This window comes from Pelecanus crispus, chromosome 1 (genome assembly GCF_030463565.1).
Source record: "Pelecanus crispus isolate bPelCri1 chromosome 1, bPelCri1.pri, whole genome shotgun sequence".
Lineage (NCBI taxonomy): Eukaryota > Metazoa > Chordata > Aves > Pelecaniformes > Pelecanidae > Pelecanus > Pelecanus crispus.
Window position 1 is genome coordinate 205,580,776 of NC_134643.1, and position 22,086 is coordinate 205,602,861.

General features: G+C 36.9%; 1 protein-coding gene across 1 annotated transcript in view; it reads right to left on the reverse strand.

Moving 5' to 3' along the window:
- The window catches only part of SGCG (sarcoglycan gamma), a 70,806-nt gene that overhangs the window by 28,033 nt on the left and 20,687 nt on the right, over window positions 1-22,086 (reverse strand). Inside the window, exons 3-4 of the mRNA XM_009487771.2 lie at window positions 18,994-19,081; window positions 4,924-5,043 (exon numbers count right to left, since the gene is read on the reverse strand). Coding sequence (XP_009486046.1) covers window positions 4,924-5,043; window positions 18,994-19,081 — 208 coding nt within the window. The remainder of the gene's footprint in view (window positions 1-4,923; window positions 5,044-18,993; window positions 19,082-22,086) is intronic.

Genomic DNA, 22,086 nt, shown 5'->3' on the forward strand with positions numbered 1-22,086 from the left:
AAATATGACTTTATCAGGTCATCCAGGTTTAGGCTTATCTCTCTATACTTGAGCTCCTTCTCAATTATTTAAGCTCTAACTTGTCTAGCAATATTTTCTGATCCTGAATGCTTTGACAATGTTCCTAAACTTTATTACTCAAAAATCTACTTCTCTTTGTAATTAAAATTCACGATGCCCTACTGAGTCTTGAGGTCACTTTTAAAGCCATCCTCAAAACTAGATCTGCAGCCTGCTCGCTAGTGGGCTGACAGGCTGCTGGGGGCACCTCGCAGCAGGCGTGGGATGCCATGTGTCCTCACAATGTCTTGCTATGGGCTGTGCAGAGCTGCAAGGCACAAGGAAGGTAGAGCTCATGGCAATGGCAGTGGAGGGAACTCTTCTGTCTCACAGGCTTTTCTAATTTCAGTCTGGGACCTGTTTATATACAGCCTTTTGTATTTCTCCTACAGCACCTTTTAGACATAAGTTCACATTTGGTGATATAAAAATGAATAGTGTTTGTTTGCATTTAAGATATAGCTTGATAAGATTATAAAAGAAATTATATGACCTACTTGTCTGTCTATGAAAGGGATGCGAGCTGATAAATCAGATGCATCTTCTAGTCCAACTTTTACATTCCTATCAAGGTTTGGATTTTTTGTGTTAAAGATGACCAGATATGCACAGAGGTATGCCAGCAAGAGGAGCCTGGCAAAACTGATTGAAGGAGGGGAGTGAACATCTATACAAAGCAAGATTTGGGAGGCCTGAGTGCAATCATGGCTGCTAAAGCCTTGTTTGAAATAAACCAGATCCTTGTTTTAGGGATCTGCTCTTATCTCTTGGTCCGGGATGGCAGGTCTCTTGGTGTAAGCACCACTGTGGCTCAGGAACAAGGCAGAGAGAGCAGAGAGAGACCAGAGAGACCAAACTCGCCAGAGGAGCCCTATTGTATTGCTAGTTCTCAGCCTGTGCAAACCAAGAGCATTGGAGTCAGCACTAAAACCCAGCAATTACAGCATTTTAATTAACATAATCTTTCTGAATGCCTTTGCAAGACAGCATTGTAACTGGAGCATTCCCTCCTCACTAGAGGAAATTGAAGCCCATGCTTAGCAGTGAACAACCCTAGGGATCTCACCCTCTGCTTTGCTTTTTGAAGGTGAACCATGAAAGAGGAAGAAATCAGGGACCATGTAGCCAGAGGCAGAGCTTCACTTTGCTGGCAGACATCAAGAGTAAAACCTTGCCTTCCTGTGAGAAAAATTTCTTCATCAAACAGCATTAAGTTTGAACAGTGTGACTGAAAAAAAAAAAAAACTTGGGACAAATTTTTTTTGAAAATGGCCCTAAATTGATTTATTGTCTTCATTACCTACTTTATCTTTTAAACTGTAAAGAAATAACATTAATTATTATATGAATATTACTATATTTACTATTTTATAGACTTTTTTGTTCATATTGTTTATGAATATAACATAATTCAATCCTAAAATACACAAGATCAAGATATTAATTTTCTTAATGGGAGGATTGAAGTCAGCAAGTTTCATTAACACCCCCCCACACACTATCAAGCAAGGACTATCTGCCTCTTCAAAGTCTAACAGAATGTTTACTTCCCTCAAATACCCTCAAACTGTCTCCTACTTAACTTACCTTCTGAGCAGAAGCATTTAAATTAAACACACATCTTCACATTGCACTTCAGCGTTAGCTACTCAAACTGAAAACCTTTCCATAGAACAGAGCACTAGAAAATCACCAACAATACTCAGCAAATACTTTTAAGAGATTATGAAAGACAAGCAAGCAGAAGAACAAGTAGTAAACTGGAGGAAGTGTGATATAATGAACTTCTCCATAAAGATACTGATCACCTCTGTCTTGCCAGCTTTTCAAGAAGAGTGGAGGGTAAGCAACGACCTTCTATTAACTTCGTATGTACTCATCACCAAAATATTACCCTATGCAACAGTCACGATATATAAATTATTATTTGTACTTGTTGAAAAGTTTTTTGTGCAGTAGTTGAGACCATTTTATAGCTGCTGAATGTTAATTATTTTTCTGTCGTATATAATTTTATTTACTTGGGCCTATTTTCTCCCTCCTATGGACAGACTTCTAGTTGGCAAGTTTGCAGAGCAAGCAAGGGAGTAGAAAAACAGGACTCCTACAGCCATGGACTCTAGACATTTGTGCAGAAGAACTTTATTTCTCGCCAGTGCTGTGACTTTACTCCTTCTGCCATGACAATATTGTTAGTTATAAAGCGATCATCTCTTTGCCAGCCAATACAGTTACAGGGTGGGTTTCACTGTCACCAATGCCAACTGAATGTATAAAACCCTACCAGAACAAAATGCTGACATTCGATACCTCTGTAGCAGCATAATAAATGTCTGCAAAAGATGCAGATAATTACTGAAATAAGATGCAGATAATTACTGAAATAATATTAGAGAGGATGTAATTGGAGCACATGCTCCTCCAGGTAGCATTAAGTGTCATGATGGGTTAAGTTGAGCTTCAGTTTCATACACTTAAATTTAAGTGTCTATGATGTAGGTGTAATGGATGAGCTAGAGGCGGAATTTAGTTGCCTAATCATAGGTACCTACTGTCATCTAAGATACCCTTGTACATCCTGCCTGGCCTCCAGCTGCCACGATCAAAGGAAGTGTCTCCTGTAGGTACAGCGATACTATGTGGTGTCTCACATACCCTAAGGTGTTCCAAACACTGCTGGATGCCTATGTTTAAACATCTGAACTCAGACACTGTATTCAAGGGAGCCAAGCGAACCGTTGAGCTCATCCTAAAGTAGACAACAGCATTTGGTTGGCAGAAAAGCACTCCACATGCCAGGACTAAGTGTCTCCTTCAAGGTGAGGTGAATCATGCTCTAGGTTGCATTGACTATGTTGACTGGGGTTCAATTCAGCTGTCTGAACATGGGCATCTAGACCCATCAGTGACCCTGCTGGGTATCTGAGACACTTTGGTGATCATGGCTTTCTCCAGGCATTTCCTCTTCTGAGGAGAACAGAGAGAGAGAGTCTGCCACTATTTTGTTCTGCCACATGGGCCATAAAACGTCTGAACTGCAACAGTGTAAGGTCAAACATATCAAATTGTTGGAAAATGACAATTCCTGAGGTGTTGGGTTGGATGAGCTTATTCTTAGACTTTTTCATTTTGCCTGAAATACCATAAATCACAAACATCTGCACTCTGCTGCATTATATTTTAGATGAAAACTGTCAGGTTTCCTTACAAATTGTTACTGAACTTTTCATAATTCACATAAATAAGTAGAAGTAAAATCAAATAGTTCACTATATTGTAGATAAAAAAAACTGCAAAATGTTCTTTGTGTGTTTTAAGCCTGACATAGTCTGTTTCTTATGGTATGAACTTCTCAAAATTTATTTCACATTGATCTTATTCTCTATCTAAAATATTTAAAAAATTATCTCAGTACGCAAAGTATTACTAATTTATCCTTCATGCTAATAGTATCATTTAAATCACAATTTTAATAAATTAATTTGAAGCAAAGTAGGCATGAAACTCCTCTCACTTATATTAATTCTACCCTGGAAATAACCTCAATGACTTTAATGGATTTGCTTTTGAATTGTACTACAGTGTAAAAAAGAAACAGGCAATGTGTCTTTTTACAGTATCTGCTACAGTAAACAATTATCCTTGCAGTGTAAAGATTAATATTGGACGAGTCAGAATACATGTTTTAGCATAATAATTTCAACTAGTGTATGAATGATTTTTACTTACTTTGAGCAGAGACAGACCTTTTCCAAATCAGTTAACAATTATGCAGTTTTTCATATCTTTGTTAAACATGCTTTTCTATTAAAGTTTAGCATCCCTTGGGCAAACAATAATTATTTGATATGGTTTCCTGGATAAACAAAGTTGTAATTTCAATTAGGTTAAAAAGTAAAAAACTTAAGATAAGACCCTCAGGCGTAAACAAAATTTATTAACACAGTTGTTATAACTTAACTTTGGCTTTGAAACAGTAATTGTATAGTTACTACCACATTTGTAGTTTTGCACAGTGAAATAATATGAATATATCCAATCAAATTAAGACCTCAAGATTTCAGAGGACCAGTAATTAGCAAAAGCTAAACACAATAGTTGCAATCAAGTTAAAAATATTAAAAATGTAATTCAAAACAAGTTACGGATAATTTCAGTATTTTTTTTGATGGACTCCTCTGCTTAAGAGAAATCACACCTTGATGTAGCTGTTTCAATGCAACCTTACGCCTGGAAAATGAAGGTTGACTTTATCAGGTCATGTGAAAGGAAACAGCCTTTCATGTGATAACTTTGACATCTTACTTTGTAAATGAGTACTTTGGTGATTTGCAGAAATAGCCTAAGACAAACTTGCCTTTTGACAGATGACATTTTAAATATACCAATACCATCCTGTGACATATGTGCTACACACAGAGCAGAAATACAGTGGCTTTCACTTTGAAAGATAAAACCAAATAAAAATAACAGAGAGTGCCTAAAAAGTTTTCACAAATAAAATTCAATACAATTCAAACTGGAATATCCAGAATTTTTTTCAGGCTCAGTTAATGGTGTGCACTGGAAATGTTAAATAATTCAGAAAAAAAAATGCACTAGTATAGTTCCAATCACTAATGTCTTTAAACTAAATTACACATATACAGACATATATACATATTTATATATACATATTATTATTTTGTTGTTAAAAGTTCTTATTGATTATTTACTGAAAAAGGTCAGAATATCTTCAGATTTCTATTTCCTAATGAGGTGAAACCAGAACTTGTGTTCACACACAATGATGTATTTAAAAATGTCATTTTATTGTGCTTTTCTTGTGGTTATTATTTGGGCATTTCTTAAACTGTTACAAACCTGTGACTCGAAGTTTATCTGTGCCAATTACAACCTCATTTTCATCCACTGTAAAAAGTGGCTTGCCGTCCTTTGAGTTGATCTGAAATTGCTGACCATGGAATTCTACCATTTTAGGACCTGCAAAGCACAGTAGAATAATGGAATAATTACATCAGCTTTCTTCAATTTCCTATATAAATTGCTAATAATTTGAATTGTGGTCTTAATAATTTAGTGACTCATTCAAGTACATTAAAGATCATGAAGCACCCAGATATTTAGGTAGGCTATATTCTAATGAATAGATATAGTTAAAGCTGTCCCTGCTCGCTGCAGGGGGGTTGGGCTAGATGACCTCTAAAGGTCCCTTCCAACCCAAAGCATTCTATGATTCTATGATTGATTCTATATTCTAAGGATAGTGGCCCTGTAAGTACCGAATTGGGTAAGGCCATTTACATGATCTAATTTGTTATTCAGATCTGTGCCTGGAGTCATGCTTTCGAGTTGGGTTTCCAGGGAATTTAGGAAATCCCTCATGAATTGATCAAGACAAACAATCATGTTCTTGGTGTTGAGGCTACTAAGATTCTTCGATCAGTCTATCATCTTTTCACTTTTTAAACACAGAAACTAATTATCAAAGTCTTTGCAGCATCATGCCTTTTGATTAGGGAGGCTCAAATACTTTAAAATGACAAACATCCCATGTCAGGGCAGGACCCTCAGCTCTTTATAACAAATGCCAGTTTAGCTCCACATATCTAATAAATGTTACGGATCATGTTCTTAGAAGAGTTTCAAAAAGCTGTGAGAGTATTTGCAATTTGATCTGGAACTCCAAAAATTAGAATAATTGTATACACTTGATCCCCTCGTCCAGATCATTGATAAAGACATTAAACAGAACCGGCCCCAATACTGAGCCCTGGGGAACACCACTTGTGACCACTCACCAACTGGATTTAACTCCATTCACCACCACTCTTTGAGCCTGGCCATTGAGCCAGTTTTTTACCCAGTGAAGAGTACGCCTATCCAAGCCATGAGCAGCCAGTTTCTCCAGGAGAATGCTGTAGGAAACAGTGTCAAAGGCTTTGCTGAAGTCTAGGTAGACAACATCCACAGCCTTTTCCTCATCCACTAGGCGGGTCACCTTGTCATAAAGGGGATCAGGTTGGTCAAGCAGGACCTGCCTTTCATGAACCCATGCTGACTGGGCCTGATCGCCTGGTTGTCCTGTATGTGCCGTGTGATGGCACACAGCATTTGATAAAGTCATCATCTAAATCTATGTTCAGAATTAAAATTACAGAGAATGGTCAAAGCAGTTAAGAATCCTTTTCAGCAATTTTTAGTAAAGGTAATTCACAGACCATCCATGGGACCGAGAGGCACTGAGCTGCTTCCTCCCCAGTAAGAACCTGTCTTACCATGCCTACTCTGATAAACATTAAATGTCTTCCAGGCAGTAATTCTCAAAGAAAATAGGACTTTTTGTTAGATCTTACATTAAAATGGCATTAGGTGATGGATGATTGATACTGCTAAGAAATACATTCAGGTATTTCCTAAAATCAGCATGGTAGATGATGCAAGAGATGCATACCATAAGGTCCTATACAAATGCTTATTGCTTCACTCAGCAGATGCAAACTATTGCTTTTAATTACCCACCAAGCATGGGAAGGATTATAGAAGCCATAATGTCCTAAACTAGGGCAACAATTTTAAGGCATAAAACCCAACGCTGATTCTACTTGAAAATGGTCAGGATAGAGGGCTGAACTCTGCAGTACATTCTACTCCACTGGAAATGTGCACCCAGGCACAGCCTTACTGATCTCACTTTGGCTCTTCTCCAAAGCTCCTCCGAAGTACATGGATTTATTTCTGAGAAGTGTGTTGCAAAAAGTGAGCTCAGAAAATATCTTCATTCAATGAAAATGTGTTAAACAGTCTTTTTTTTTGGGGGGGGGGGGGGGGGGGTTTACAGCAAAAGAAGCTGTTCTGGGTGAGCGAAGCAAGGATGGATCCCTATCAATGCTTTCCCAGAAAATCTTGGTTAAGGTGTTTTATTGTTCCTGTTTCTGCCCAGCAGCAGTAATGAAACTGCCCATTTATGTAGTGTAGGCAGATCCTTGTTTACTCAAACAAATCAAAGCCCTAAATAAACTGGCTGCTATCAACTTTACTGGTGCTGCAGGGGCTAGTTGCTCACCCTTCCCATTCATCCAACACCATGATTACAGTGGTCAGCACGAGGGTGGGAAACACAGACTAAAGCCTCTGCTGTCTGACATGATACAGGTTGAGTGATTCAGGCACACTGAGGGTACCACGTTTTTGCTGGAAGTGATTTAGGAGTTATTCTTGGTCTCTTCTGTGAAGATGTTTTACATCGTATAGGAAAGAAAGGTACTATTTGGAGCCTTTATTTCCTCCACAGGAAGGGAACTCAAGTGACTAGCTTCCAGGGTCAATATATGGGCTGTAAGACTGCTGGAGAAAAGTTGCGCTACCACCTTTTCTTCTCCTGATACTGCTTACTGTCAGAGCTCATTCTAAAAAGCACACAAGTAGAATACCTGCTGGATTAGACCCAGTAGATGAGATAGAAATGGGAATATTTACTCTGTAGGTTCTGACAAGGTTAGGTATATTTCTTTTCAGTGCTGTCAATATTTTAGTAGGTCTGGCATGCTGGAAGCAAATATTTTTATATAACCATAGAACATTTATTGATTAAAAGAATTAATAACTGAGTGAGGATCCTGAAGACTTACATTTTAGGTATATGTACTTTAAAGTAAAGTAGGTGCCAAAGAACTTCCACAGACTCAGTTCTAAGCTGCGAGGCTTTATAGTGTGGGTAATCTTTAAAATACTAATCAGAAACTGCTGTAAGTGTATTTGTGCAAGCCTGCAAAAGATATGCAGCAATATCTCTAAAAGACAACTCAGAAATATATATTGCTAATTTATATATAATTGCTAATTATTTATACATGATCACAGATAGATACTTTAATATGATGAAGATACTGTATGTTTAGAGGGAATGCTATCTACCGATTTCCTTGCTACAAAGGCAGTCAGCTTTGAAAATAAATGGCTGGGCCTGAATAGTGGCACTTCTGTTCTTTCCTTCTCCGCACCTTGGTAGACACAGAAATTTTAATTGATTGTAAAACATTGGAAAAAACAATGGATTTGAAAGAACTGGAGAAGTGTGACATGATTTGCACAAGGCCTAACTTGATCTCATCTAGGAGTACATTTATCTTCTTGATTTGCTAATTTGCTGAATCTATTTTACAAGCAATCTTGTCAAAGAAAGATTTTTCATGTTTCTCATAGTAAGAACAGCAAAGAACTACCTCAAACAGCATGAGTCGATTAATTTAATTTGCACATCTGCATATTGCCAGAAAATTGACAGGTTTTTGTTAATTGGATTGTTATGGAATGTAGATTAATTCACAGAGAGATGTGACATGACAAAAGAAAATACTTATAAAGACATAGGAGCTGCTTTAACTGTTCAAATTGAAGATGAATGTATATATACTAAATAGCATTCACATACCTTGGACCAAATTATTTTTCTCTCATCTAACCAAAGTAAACAAATGCATGTTGTGCAGACTGACTTTCTCAGCTGTTGTCTCTAATGCAAATTTCAGGCATGGTGTCCATACAGAACATCATAGTGATACAACTGGAGATGCAATATATACCAGTTTAATTAACTTGGTCCATGTATGGACTGATCCCATTCTGACAGTGATTGGAACAAGGCTGTGATTCAGCCTTTCCATTCCCACCTAATTGTTTTTAACATTAGACCACATAAGCCCATTCTTGGGCTCTCCTCTTTTCTTCCACTTGGTATCTCATTATTCCACACAAGGCAAACACTTTTAACAGGAGAAATTGAGGTACTCCTACCCTAAAATAATGAGATAGGGGAAAAACAGAGAAAAATCTCCTTAGACAGAAGAACAAGAGGTATAACAGGATTTGTAGAAAGGTGCTCATCCTGGCTGAGCAGTAAGTTTTAGCAAGCTAATGAATACATCTATACCAATAAATTAGAGAAAGTCAAGTCAGAGGAGACACAAACATTGCCAATTTCTGCTAATCTGGTAGCATGCTCCTTGGCACCATTTTGACCTGTGCAACAGCGACCCCCCAGACAATGCCCCTGATCAGGGGCTGTTCCTCGCAGACGGGATGGATGAAGCTCTTCAGCTCTGGAGGGAAGTGGGCGTAGCTGTGTAATGAGACTTGTGCCATGCCATCTACCCCTGGGGCAGACTGTGGGTCCTGGCCTGGTTTGGTTGCTAATGAAGATGTCGTCTATTCCTACCTGCGAAACACTTTCCTACTTCAGATGTTTCTGGTCATGCACTGAGTGACTCATTAAGTTATTTAGGGATTTTTATTGCTTAGGAAAAGTTTAGTGCCTATTGCTCTTAACTTTCTTTCTGTGCAAGAGTTAGGAGAATCTAAACATTGAATTTAAGCATGTAGAGGGGCAGTTAGACAAGAGCTAAGACAGGTACATTGTGAACTATGCCCACTATATTTTAAAGCTAGACTTAAATAAGAAAAAACACTACAAGCACTGAGAGTACTCACTGCACATTATATACTTCCCGTTTTGGAAGTATATAATTTGGCTCTTTGAAACTACATCTCATGGCCTTGCCATGCTGGGTTTGCATCCAGACTTCTCTCTTGTTTGATCCTGGTCCTTGCAGATTTGAATAAATCTTTAATAAGAATCTTTAGGTCCATAGTTTTCTCAACACGAATGCCCCAGTAAAGTGGGACAAGGATTGTCCTATAGATAACCCTCATTATCAAAGAATGGTATAGATAATAAATGATGCATTTTAAATCTTTAGAGGGAATGCTAGGGTAAACCAAATTCAAACATATGTTTTATTCATGCTAGAGAGGAGACATCTCAGTATATGTGGAAGAACTTTCAAAAAGCAAAAATAGGCTTCTAAAGAAATGCGGATAAATGTATGAAACCAAAAATAGCCATTAATTTCTCTTAGTTGTATTTCACAATACACATGCACTAGCTATATTGCAATAACATTAATTGTATTGTGATCCCAGTCAGATTAATTTTCAGCTCATAAACAGTAGTCAAATTCAATATCTGAAACTTTAATCTCCTAATTCTTAAATGCATTTTGCTTACAACCCTAGTATATTAACTACATGTAAGTCAACTAATAGTGTATAATCATACTTGTTGATAAGATCCTACAATTAAAAATGTAACATGACTGAATGCAGGTTATAGAGAGCATTTGAACTGTTTTCCCATTGCTGCCAGAGGCATCATAGGAATTCCGAGGTCAATCAGTCATCCTTGCTAATTAGGCTGACCAATAATTGCCCATTGTTTCTTTACACTTCCTCCCTTAACATGTGCAGTTCTGATACAGAACTTGTATGTGATCATCACATCCCATACCTCTTGACACTGAGGGTGTAACTTTAAATGATAAAAAATTGTTCCAAAAACAATTGGCCTATCACCTGCAAAGGAGCACACTGCTAAACAGTATTCCTTTTTGTTTCTCCTCCTCACTCTCGACTCCCCTATGCGGTTTTACAGAGAAGGAAAGTATTTTGTTTAGTGAGTCCTTTTCAGTGGAAAAACATTTAAATAAATTGCCTTCTACTGCTACCCAACTTTTGAATTCCAGGCCAATACAAATGTAGAAGCACAAGATGGCAAAGAAGCTTCTATTAAAAATAGGACCTGCCATAAAATACATATCCACAAAGACTTAATGTCAATGAAATTGGTAACATGTAGGCAGACTCTTCAAATCCAGTTAGTTCTGTCAAGTACTAAGCACTTTTAATGTGTCTTTAGATCTTTCAGAAGAAAGGGCTTTCCAACACTGAAGTTATTTATTTAATTTAAGATCTTTTCTTACTCTCTTCTGCTCTCCCTTATATTTGATAACTTATGGCTGTCACCTACTCTGTACCCTTCACTCTTCTCCTACCACCTAGAATCATTGAAAGTGTTGAATATAAGCCAAAATCCCGAGTGCTTTGGGGTATTGCTATGCAATTTCATTTTTTATTTAATTTTTATTAAAGCACCTTACTTAAAATAAGGTCTCATTAAAACTGTATTAAAAACGTAATACTCCTACAGATTCAGTTCTAGTTCCATGAGTAATACAATACCAATAAAGGTAATGTCATTACTTTCAGAAGCATAAAATTAGTCAGATTTTCATACGGAATGGTATGGAAGTACTTGCTGGTCTTCTATTAGAACAAGCGCATTATCACAGAGAATATCCAGCACATGGCATATACATATATTTTATGTCCATATCATACATCTCACATCGCCTTTAAAAACATCTCTAATACATTAATGGAACACTTGCTGCTCCTGTTTCCTCTTTTTCTCTCAGTTCTCATTTTATATAATGGATGCAACAACTATGCTCTCTCAGATCAAAGTAAGGATGCCTTACTGTCAGCACTTCTTATATTTTGTTGTTCTCTGTGGTTGAAGACAAGTCTAGAGATCTTTTAAAAATTGGTTCTGAATGATCATTGCAGACACTGATCATACGGATAGTAGCAACCCAACCTAGTGTTAGGTATTTAGGTGGTAGTACTTTCTTCTCTCAGAGTCATTTAGGTAACTAAATGCCTTTATCCATCTAGGCATTATCCTTATAAAATACTCTATTTAAATATATTAAAATAAACCCAGGAAATATTTCACTGTAAAACGGATTATTGCATGTAGAAACTATGGCAGGAATAGGAGATCATGTTTCTCACACAGCGACTTGACAAAAAGGCTATGATGTCACCTTTTCTCTCAGGCCTAATGAATCCAAAATTTGTTGCATGATGAATAACTTCAACAGGAAAAGGTGAAACACACAGTCCTCAGACAGGTAAGGTAAAAAGGAAAGTACCAAAGGAGATGAGGCATGATAATTTGAAACCCTGTATGCAGAGAGGACATCTGATCTGAGTCTCTCATTCCTGAGCAAACACTTTAACCCCTCCAATTATTTCTTTTTTTAAATGAAATCCATAAGAGTATTTTCATAAGGTCAACTCCAGCACTGTGTTTCAGGAGTATGCTATGCATGCCTACTGGATCTGGGCAGAGGACAATGTGAGAGGACCAATTAAACAGATGGGGCATGACTCATTTCCCAACATAGCTGTCTAGTGCCACTACATGTACTATGATGTTCCCTGCCTGGCTTTCAGCTTATTTTAGATGCCCTAGAGTATCTAAGATTTCTGCATTGGGCTAGAAGGTTTCACCTGGGGTGTGCAAGCAACCTGAGCCCTTCCAAAGTGACTGGGTGAGACAGAATCACAGAAGAATGCAAGTCAGAGGTCACCTAGTCCTACCTCCTACTCACAGCAGGGTCATCTTGGTTGGAAGTTAGATGAAGGTCTTGTCCAGGTGGAATTTTTATACCTCTGAGGCAGGGGAGTAAAGAACCTCCCTGGGCAACCTGTTCCCATGGTTAACTGTTCTAAGAGTGATATTTTTCCCCCCCTTCTATTCAGTTGCACCACAACCTATGACTGTTGCCTCTTGCCCTTTTCCTGTGTACCTCTGAGAAGAGTCTGGCTTCATCTTGTCTCTAGCCCTCCTACAAGCAGGCAGAAATCAGAAGCCCCCTTTAAGCCTTCTTTTCTGCAGGTTAAACAAACAAAGTTTCTTCAGCCTCTTATACTTCATGTCCTTCTACTGCCCGACCATCTTAATGGCTCCCTGCGGGAGTCTCCCCAGTCTACTCATTGCTCTGTCATACTGGAGGGGGCTTAACACAGTGTTGTGTGATGCAGTCACCCAGGAGTCGAATAATGCAGCCCAGTGTGCTATTAGCCCTCATTGCCACAATGGTACGCTGCAGATACGCGTTCAAGTAGTCCGCCAGCATGAGGGGTGTGTCTTCTCCTGCAGACCTACTGCAAAAAGATAGGGATCTAGCTCCTTTTTTGGCCACTAACTGCCATCGGGAGTCTTGTTAGCTTTAAGAAGAATAGAATCATAGAATCATAGAATGCTTTGGGTTGGAAAGGACCTTGAGAGATCATCGAGCCCAACACCCCTGCAGCGAGCAGGGATTGAACCTGTGAACTTGGTGTTATTAGCACCACGCTCTAACCAAAGTACTGTTACACTTGAAATTACTAGGATTTTAGATGTACTTCATTTTCCAAATTCTATAACAGATTATAGTCACAATAAATTTCAGATATTTTAAGTTAACCTTTACAAATTCATCTAGCATTAACCAATGCCAATAATTCAATCTTCTCATTACTCTAAAGGAAGAAAGTACAGGAACTGTCCTCACCTTTAGCAATAACTATTACCTTCAAATTATCATCCAATGACTTACATTAATGCTTACTATACCATATGAACCAAAATATGTTGTTTGGGATTGGAAATTTACTGAAGACCGTGAAAGTTGGAAGGTTATAAAGTGTTTAATAAATCCCCCCCCCTTTTTTTTTTACTTATTTTGAAATCCTTACTCCCATTGAAATAAAGAGAGAATGGGGATACTCAGATGAGTAATTGCTCTCTGATGAGAGATAGGTATCCACTATCTGTTTGGGTTTTTTTTTTTTAAAAAAGTTATTTCCCAAACATTAGCCTTTTTTTCGGAGGTATATGCATATTGCTTTTCTCTTCTTCTAGACATACAAGAGAAGTGACAGCATAGGATTCAAATCCCCTTGGCCAGGTTAAATTTCCCCTTAACTGTGATGCTGGAATATTTAAGCAAGTTGGCAACACATGTAACTACCTGATTAACTTCCAGAGGATGTTTAAAGTCTGGCTTAAGTCAGCATTGCTGACCCTGAACTTTATCACATATTTCTTCATAAAGATTATCATATTTGGGGACAGGCTGTGTGAATCTTGCTACGGTAAGCACCTTACTATTCATGGTACATAGACATCAATGGTCTTTTTTTGCAGAAGAGGATATTGTTCATTTGAGTCTCAATATTAAGCTGTAGTTGTAATGACTAAATTACTTTTTTCATAAATAAGTTTTCATGGCAATATGCTTAGCTAACTTTAATTTAAATGTATAGTGATTACTGCTCACCTTTTTCTGCTATTTGTTTTAATTCTTTTCAACTTTATATCCATTTAAATACACAACGATCTCACAAAAGACTAATAGCATATGCATTTAATATAGAACAGAAACACATCTGACATGGATTAAACCAGGAAATTATAAAAGAGGATCAGTTAAAAAGTCTGTAGGCTGTTTTAGCAGCCACCTGTCATTCTCTAAATTTTGCCTGATATGAGTCAACTAAATTTTACTTTTAAATAAACTAACATGTATGTTTTGATATGATCAGATTCATTTGCAGCTAAAATTTTTATACTTCTGGAAGTAAAAATCCCTACTTTAATCCCCTTTGAACAAATATTGTAAGTTCTTGATCATAGGAAGACATGTCAAAAATACTTCAATGAAGTTTGCAATTTATCTTTCTATTAATTACTCCTATGTTGTATCTTTCTTTCTTATAACCCAGCTGGACAGCAATTAAAGTTGTGCAAATAATCATCTTCCCGCAGTACAAAGATCAAGAAATATGTTCTGGCTTTTATCTTAAAGATAAGAAAGAACTTATTTGGACAAAAATGGAGTTTTTAATGAAAGTCTTCTGGGAAAAATAAAGAAGGAAAAGCTAAATGAATTTACAATGTCATTAATTAAGTCAAGTTTATGAAACTGGCTTCAGGGTCTTCCCTGTAAAAACACCATCAAACCCTTCTTACATACATCATGCTTCATTAACATTGTTTTCTTCCTATTATGTCTCTGATGAAAAAATACCATCACTTGAAAATGAAATAGCAAACTGCTGATAAGAAAACCAGAAATGATTTGACATTGGAAAGTAGTCGTTTATAGATGGCAATTAATGCTAATGAAGCAATATATTAGGTACTGACATTTATCTGTTTCCTTAGAATGTTGTTCCTGTTTGAAAAAGGAGGGATGGGATAGCACAAACGCTCTCATTGTAACAGCTGTTCAGATTGATGTGATGGACATGAAAATAATCTCTAGGCAGAATTTTGACTGTGATTCTGTTTTCAGATGGCATAAACCATTTTGACTTGTACTATATTCCCATGCTTTCTGAGTGGTGCCTATTTCATGTTTCAAAGTGCAGAACAGCTTCATAGTACAGTTATCTAAAAAAATTCCCTCTAGCTTTAAATACTTTAAACTGAATTCCTGACCTGAAGCTACTGACTGATGTTACTGTTCCTTGGTGTAAATGATTGAACTAGAAGAAGGACCAGCAGTCCACTGTACTGGAATCTGTTCTCACAGACCTTGCATGACTTTGGAAGCCCCTTTCCTTTGTGTATGTTTTTTCTCCTGAAAAAGACATAACAAGCAGAACTTAAGGGTCTCTGTAGGTTGAAGCCTTCTTACATGATCCTTGAAAAATAGATCTTTTCAATAACTGGCCCTACTTTTCAGTAAAGATAGTTGGAAACAGCTGCTCTTCATCCACTTTCTTAATATTTGGCACTGGAATGCCACTGCAAAGTCTGACTGTTTTATATTCATCTCCTGGTAGGCTGTATATGTAAGCATACATTTACGTAGGTGAAGCATCATTTACTGGTTGATACCAATGTTGTTCTTAAGTATTTGATAATTGACTATATAATCTATATGTTTCTTTCATATATATTATATATTTGTTATCATTCATTATTTGACGTCGAAAACGTTTGATAATTTTTTACACTAGGTTGCTTTATTATGGCTCAAGGTATAAATCAAAGGTGCTACATTTCTTTTTTATTCTAGGATTGAATAAGGCTTTGAAGTGGTAAGAACAGGAGTCTTTGAGATGATGGTTAGCAGCTTGCTTCAACTGCTTTCTTGGATTATCAAAGAAAGTTCTAGATATTTCAGTTTTGAAGGTTGATGAGCAAGCTGTGATAATGACATCTGAATCGTATTCATTATTTTAAAGACAGGAGCTATTCTAATGAAAATAGTTACCATCTGTTCTGTAGACATCCTTGCCTTGTGTATAGGCATCTGTCTCCACAGCTTTCTTAATTCCCTCTGACTCTCAGTCCTGTACCTTCCCACATCTGTGCCTTGCTTAGATTCCTTCCTTGCTGTCTGTTGGCCAACATCCTTTTTTTAAAAAATATTTTAAAAATATTTCTCCCAGAAATATTCCCAAAGCAATCACATCCCTATAATCCCTTAACTAAATGTCTCATTTCCTTTTTTGCCTTAAATTATTTTTTAAAAAATTATTTACTTGGTTTTAATATGAGTTTCTTTGGTCATATGTGAGTTTTAAATGATTTTAAAGAGTAACTCAAACAAAATGGGTATCTTTGTCATCCAGAGAGATACTGAAGTCAAAAAAGGGTAAAGCACAAAATTGGTTTGTTTTTTTAGTTATGATCCCTATTATTTTGAAAGTATTCTTTTCCACAAGCAGTTAAATGTATTTGCATTCAGTGAGGCTTCTGAAAGCAGTGTAATTATGGAACACAGTCCAAAACACAACAAGATCTACAGCACTTTTAAAGAGCTACAATGTCCGGATAACTCCTGCAAGTATGTCATGCAGGAAAACTGAGGAGCATGTAGAAACTTAAAACAAGAGTGCTCATGGTGGAAGTTGCTCACATCTGATGTTATTTTAGTGTATCTGTGATTCATGAGGGAAACCTTTTTCATTCTTGTATAATATGTCCCTGTTATCCTCATGTGACGAATTTCATAGAAATTTCTCAAGTAAAGATTTGTTTCACATCTCTCTTGTGAATTGCTTCCATTGAAGACTGGGTATTTAAATCACTCAGTAACTTATTAAAATACTTTAACAGATCATTTGAATCACAATCTTCTATGACTTAAAAGGTATCTTTGTTATGATCTTATGAGTAATACTATATTATATTGTCATCTTTGTAACGATCCCAAACTTATCTATACAGCTCCTTCACAATGGCAACTACTCATATTTATAAGATGAATAAAGTATTAAGACATAATTCCAGAATGCTGGCAACTGTGGAAGGCATTAATTCTTTAGCAAAGGCTTGTGTATATGAAGTAAATCAGCCACACACCTATTTTTCAGACTTCTTACAAGTGAACATCATCTTACATGCATGCATTTTATGACTGGCTAGGGATAATGGCTAAAAACATCAAGCTATGTATAGATGGTCATTTACTTTATCAGACTGTCACTTGCCCAGTCACTGTTGTTTGACCAAATCTTTAGTTATTAACATTCTTTACCGTATTAAGTTTTTACTGCTCTTTCAACACTTTTTTATCAGTCTAAAATTAGTATGATTTAATATTAGTGATATTTCATGTTAGTATTTACAATGGCACCAGCTACACCAGACAGCACTTAAGAACAATTATTACCAAATTCAATAAATAGAATTGCCAGTAAAAAAGAGATTACTTAAACATCAAATATTTTAAATAATATGCAAATGCACTTTAGCACTTCCTTTTGATGTAGTTTTGATTTTCCCAGGCCCAAAGGACCTCCTGACAACTACTTCTCATCAGGCAGGATGGGCACATGACCATGCAGATACACTTCTGCTCCCATGATGGGCATCCACAAACAGTACAGAGCAGACAGAATCAACAGCATATGTACCATGTCACAGAAATTTTGACCATGTGATGCGTTCATTTTTGGTCATGTGGTTACTGTATAGTTAATTACTGGACTAGAAGTACTGTACATTTCATACCCTTAATTATTATCAACATGAGATATGAATGCTACTATCATGTTTTGATAAATATTTAGGGGCATTTTTTAAAGAGGAATAACCCAACTCTTTATAAATAGCTTGAATTAAAAAAAAAGATATTGGAAAACATTTAAAGGCCAAATTGTGATTAATTATATAATTATATATTATAAGGGGAATAGCAGGCTCCTTTATAAGCTATAAATTGTATTTTTTATTTGAAGTTTGTTTGAAAACAGTGAAGGTTGCAAAATGTTCAATGAATTGATAAGACAATTCTCTAAACAGGAATTGTCACAGAAGTTACACAGTCTCATCAGCATGGAAGAGTTGCTCATCAGTGCTCATCTGGGTCCCAATCTACTAAACTACTTAAGCATATCAGGTTAGTCTTACAGTTAAATAAGTAGGAATTTATGCTTTGCTGCATGAGGATCTTAAAAGAAACAAGTTAATAAATTGTTACATTTTTCTCCAAAGTCAAATAAAGGTTGAAAAATATTAACAAAACTAGGAAAAAATCTGTTGTATCTGACACACATTATAGTCGTTCTTGCCTTAAAAATGTGATTTAAAGAGTAAGGTCTGCTTATTCTTGCTGCCAAGATCTATCACCTACATCTGCCTAGATCTACTGATTTCACTCAGTAAACCAATGTATCTTGCTGCTACCAAATACAGTAAAACATAATACATTTCTGAGTTGTGAACTGGCATTTTTTTAGGACACCTGCTTAAAGGTATTAGTCTCTGGAGTGAAAAGGGGCTTGCTTTAGGGCGTAACTATAAAAGTTCAATCATCTTGCACAATAGTTAGATAAGCGTTAAGCAATAGTCGCTTTTATAGTTACGCCCTAAAGCCCCTTTTCAGGGGTAGGAAATGGAGACACACATACAGGCCTCTCTAGCCATGTTCTTCTGTTGCATTTTCTTGGAAAACAATTTGCAACTATCAATAGGTATTTACACAAGAAAGAGAGTAACTTCTGCAGTGACCCTTCTTGCATAACTGTGCAATAAAGAAGTGCTTCAAATATTTATAGAATTAATGTTTAACTGAGAAATTGAAAATATACTGTTGGTACTTACTGAGTGCCAGCTGCACTATTCAAATATGGCCATAACAGTAAAAAATAATCATGTGTTTAGTGCTTTATAGCCTCTAAGCTCCTTGCAAATATTTATTACAATGTTTCCAAAACAGTGAACAAGGAAAAATCACTTAGACTTACCCACATTTAATCTGCCTGTGACTTCCCCATTTGAATTGCGAGCATTTACAGTCACATTGTGAGTAGACTGGAGAAGCAGTGATGAGTCCTGAAGTATGGAGGGAAAAAAAGTAGATTCAGCAGAATAATTAGAATTGTTAACAATTCTCAAAATTTAGTCTAGTGTTTATATTAACTCAGTCACTGAAAGAGCTTTGCAGCTACAAAACCATCCACAGATGTCATCAAATAATTTGGGCAGATGTTTTTGATTCCTTCAACTATGTCAGATTTAAAGTAAGAAAAAAAATTATAGAGAATACTTCAGGCGAACAAAATCTGTGTTACTGGCCCAATGAACATAGTTGTTAACATCTTACCTTTTGGGAAAAAAATGCTTAAGTACTAGATTTACTACACTTCGATACCTAATTGAGACTCCTAGAAGATAGCCATTTAACTGAAGTGTGAGTACCCCACTTTGCGAATTTATACTGTCATATTAACTTGGTGAGAAGCTTGCACGTGCATTCTGCCTCCTCAGTGGTCCATGCAGCCTGTATGCTTTGGCTTGATTTTGGCACCTGGCACTGATTTTCCTAGCATGGAAACTCAGAGAGTGGGTGATGGAAAAAGTGGCAGGGTGACTAGCTCAAAGCTGACTTTAATAGATAACAGTACAGATAAGAGTGTCACTCTAAATTAAATCGTCTCTCTGTCCACCACTCAGAAGGATGACAAAAATATATCAGCAGACTGAACAGCATCACCTACTTGTCCACATCCCTGCACCATGATTTGAGCCTAATACACCCTGTGCTGTTCCACATCTGGTATCCCGGTATACAAAATCACATCTGAAGGTCACAAAGCAATGGCACTCATATTCAACTTAACTCTCCTCACAGGTCGCCTCAAAACTGGGACATTTGCAGAGCAATCAGAGCCTCATGCTTACCCATCATTCTGTGCTACTTATGGAAGGCAGGGCATGCTGAGCAGTTGTAATTAGTATCTTCATTCATCCCTACCAACCTCACCACAATCCACACTAGCTACAGTAGGGAATTCAAAATTTCATGTCATTCTTAGACTGCAGCCAGCATGGAATTACTTCACCAAAACATCCCCTTGTGTTAACTCATGGCTTGGTGTTGTGCTTGTTGAGCTCCTCCCAGGTGATGTAACTTCCATCAGTTATTCCCAGACCTTCCACTCAAACTCCCTGTACTTCAGGCCTATTGGAGCCTCCCCAAGCTTCTCTTTATCCTGAAGAGCAGATGAGTAACTGTTTTGAAAGACCAAGCTGCCCCCTGTGCTCCATCAGACTAGATATATTGACAGTAATGAAACAGGTTCATGGCAAGACACCTGGCAGGGGTCATTTGGAAGCATCCTAAAAGTTTGTGAGGAGGGCATTGAGTGGGTGGTTCTTACGTTTTTCTTCAATTCACCACCTGAGTTGTCTTTAAATGCAGCTGATTTTCAGGGAGATCATACTGGCCACTCTTTGCTTGATTTTAAGTATCAGAAAATTACCTGGGGACAAAAAGTCTGATCATGCTCATTTAGATCAGCAAATTGTAGCCACACTGGTAGACTTAAAAAGAGGGGAGGAAGTTTTTTGCAGTACAGCTGCTTTCATATTAAAGCATACTTTGTATCTAAAGGACAGGAACCTAGTAACTATTAAGAGTGCCTAAGCAGATCTCTGTTGCCCAAGTATCAGGGAATATGTGATACAAAGAGGGTATTAGCAAACTGCCTGCTTGTGACCTCAGAGGGGATACTCATTCCTAGATAAATAAGTGAGTTTCTAACTACCAGAATGTTGTTAAAGATCAGTCTCTTCCACATATATGGCTTCTGGTACTTTTTCTGGACTCAAGAGAGACTATGCACTACCTTGAAGGGCTAACCCTTGAAAATCACTCCCAAGTCATGTTCCCATCGTAATTTAATGCTTAGAGTATGAGACAACATGAGAATTTTGAACACATTTTACATGAAGATTTTACTGCAACACTTATCTAACAACAGTGGTAGAAGCAATACACAGTTTGGAGTCCAACTTACACTTTTTCAACAAAAGGGTATCTTACAAGTAGGAAGACAGGCTATCTCAAAAGAAGTCACTAAGCAAGCAAAATAAATGAATCTAATTTTGTAAATTACATAAGGAAAAAGTGAAAGCTAACAGAATTAACACAAATAATGAAAAGTCTTAGCAAAAAAGTAAGCAGTGTGTTAGAATGAACATTAATGGTAACAAGTTAGTATGAAGTGGAAAAGGAAGGTCAACAAAGATCAGATAAATATATTACATTTAAGTACATGTCCTAAATGACCCACAAATCTGGGTATCTTTATTACACTTATTCAACTGCCACTGGTTGATTTAAAAAATAAGTTAGTAATTTGTAATATCAAATGTAAGTGTGAATAAACTCTATTCTAGATTTGCAGCTTCCACACATGTGTTGTTGAGTAATGAAAATCTAGTAACATATTTATAAATGCTCATCTTTTATCTTTCCATGAATATATATTAGCTAAGATGCAACGGTGTTGCCCACAACTCTGTGTTGGACTTATAACGAAGGCATAAACCTGTAATAGGCTCCAGAGATGATGCACAGCAAGTAGATTTTCTGCTACATATTTTCTTAGCACTTTGGAGACCTCATTAGGTGTGAAAAGCTGTTAGAAGACTGCAAGGAGAAACCTATTAAGGCAAGGAGGAAAGCTACTATGATAGCTGTGAGCAGGCCAATTCTCTAACAGACAAACTTAGAAAAAGGAATCATAACAAATAGGCAACTTTATAAGAATAAATATATAGATTGCACTCAAGAGATCAAGCTACAGGCAATTAAGCCTCTAGAGAGTTCAAATATTTTAAAAAGCAAGCAAACAAACCAACAAAAACCTCTGATGAACTATCAGTTCATAGGGGGCAGAGACATGCAGTAGCCTGAAGGCTCTAATTAATGTATGCTACTAATGATCACGATGGGTCATTAGACAGCTAAGCTTATATTAGATGCAGTCACACCTCTTTCTTCCTATATTGTACTAAATGTATTAAGAGCTGGAAGGAATATTAAAAGAGCA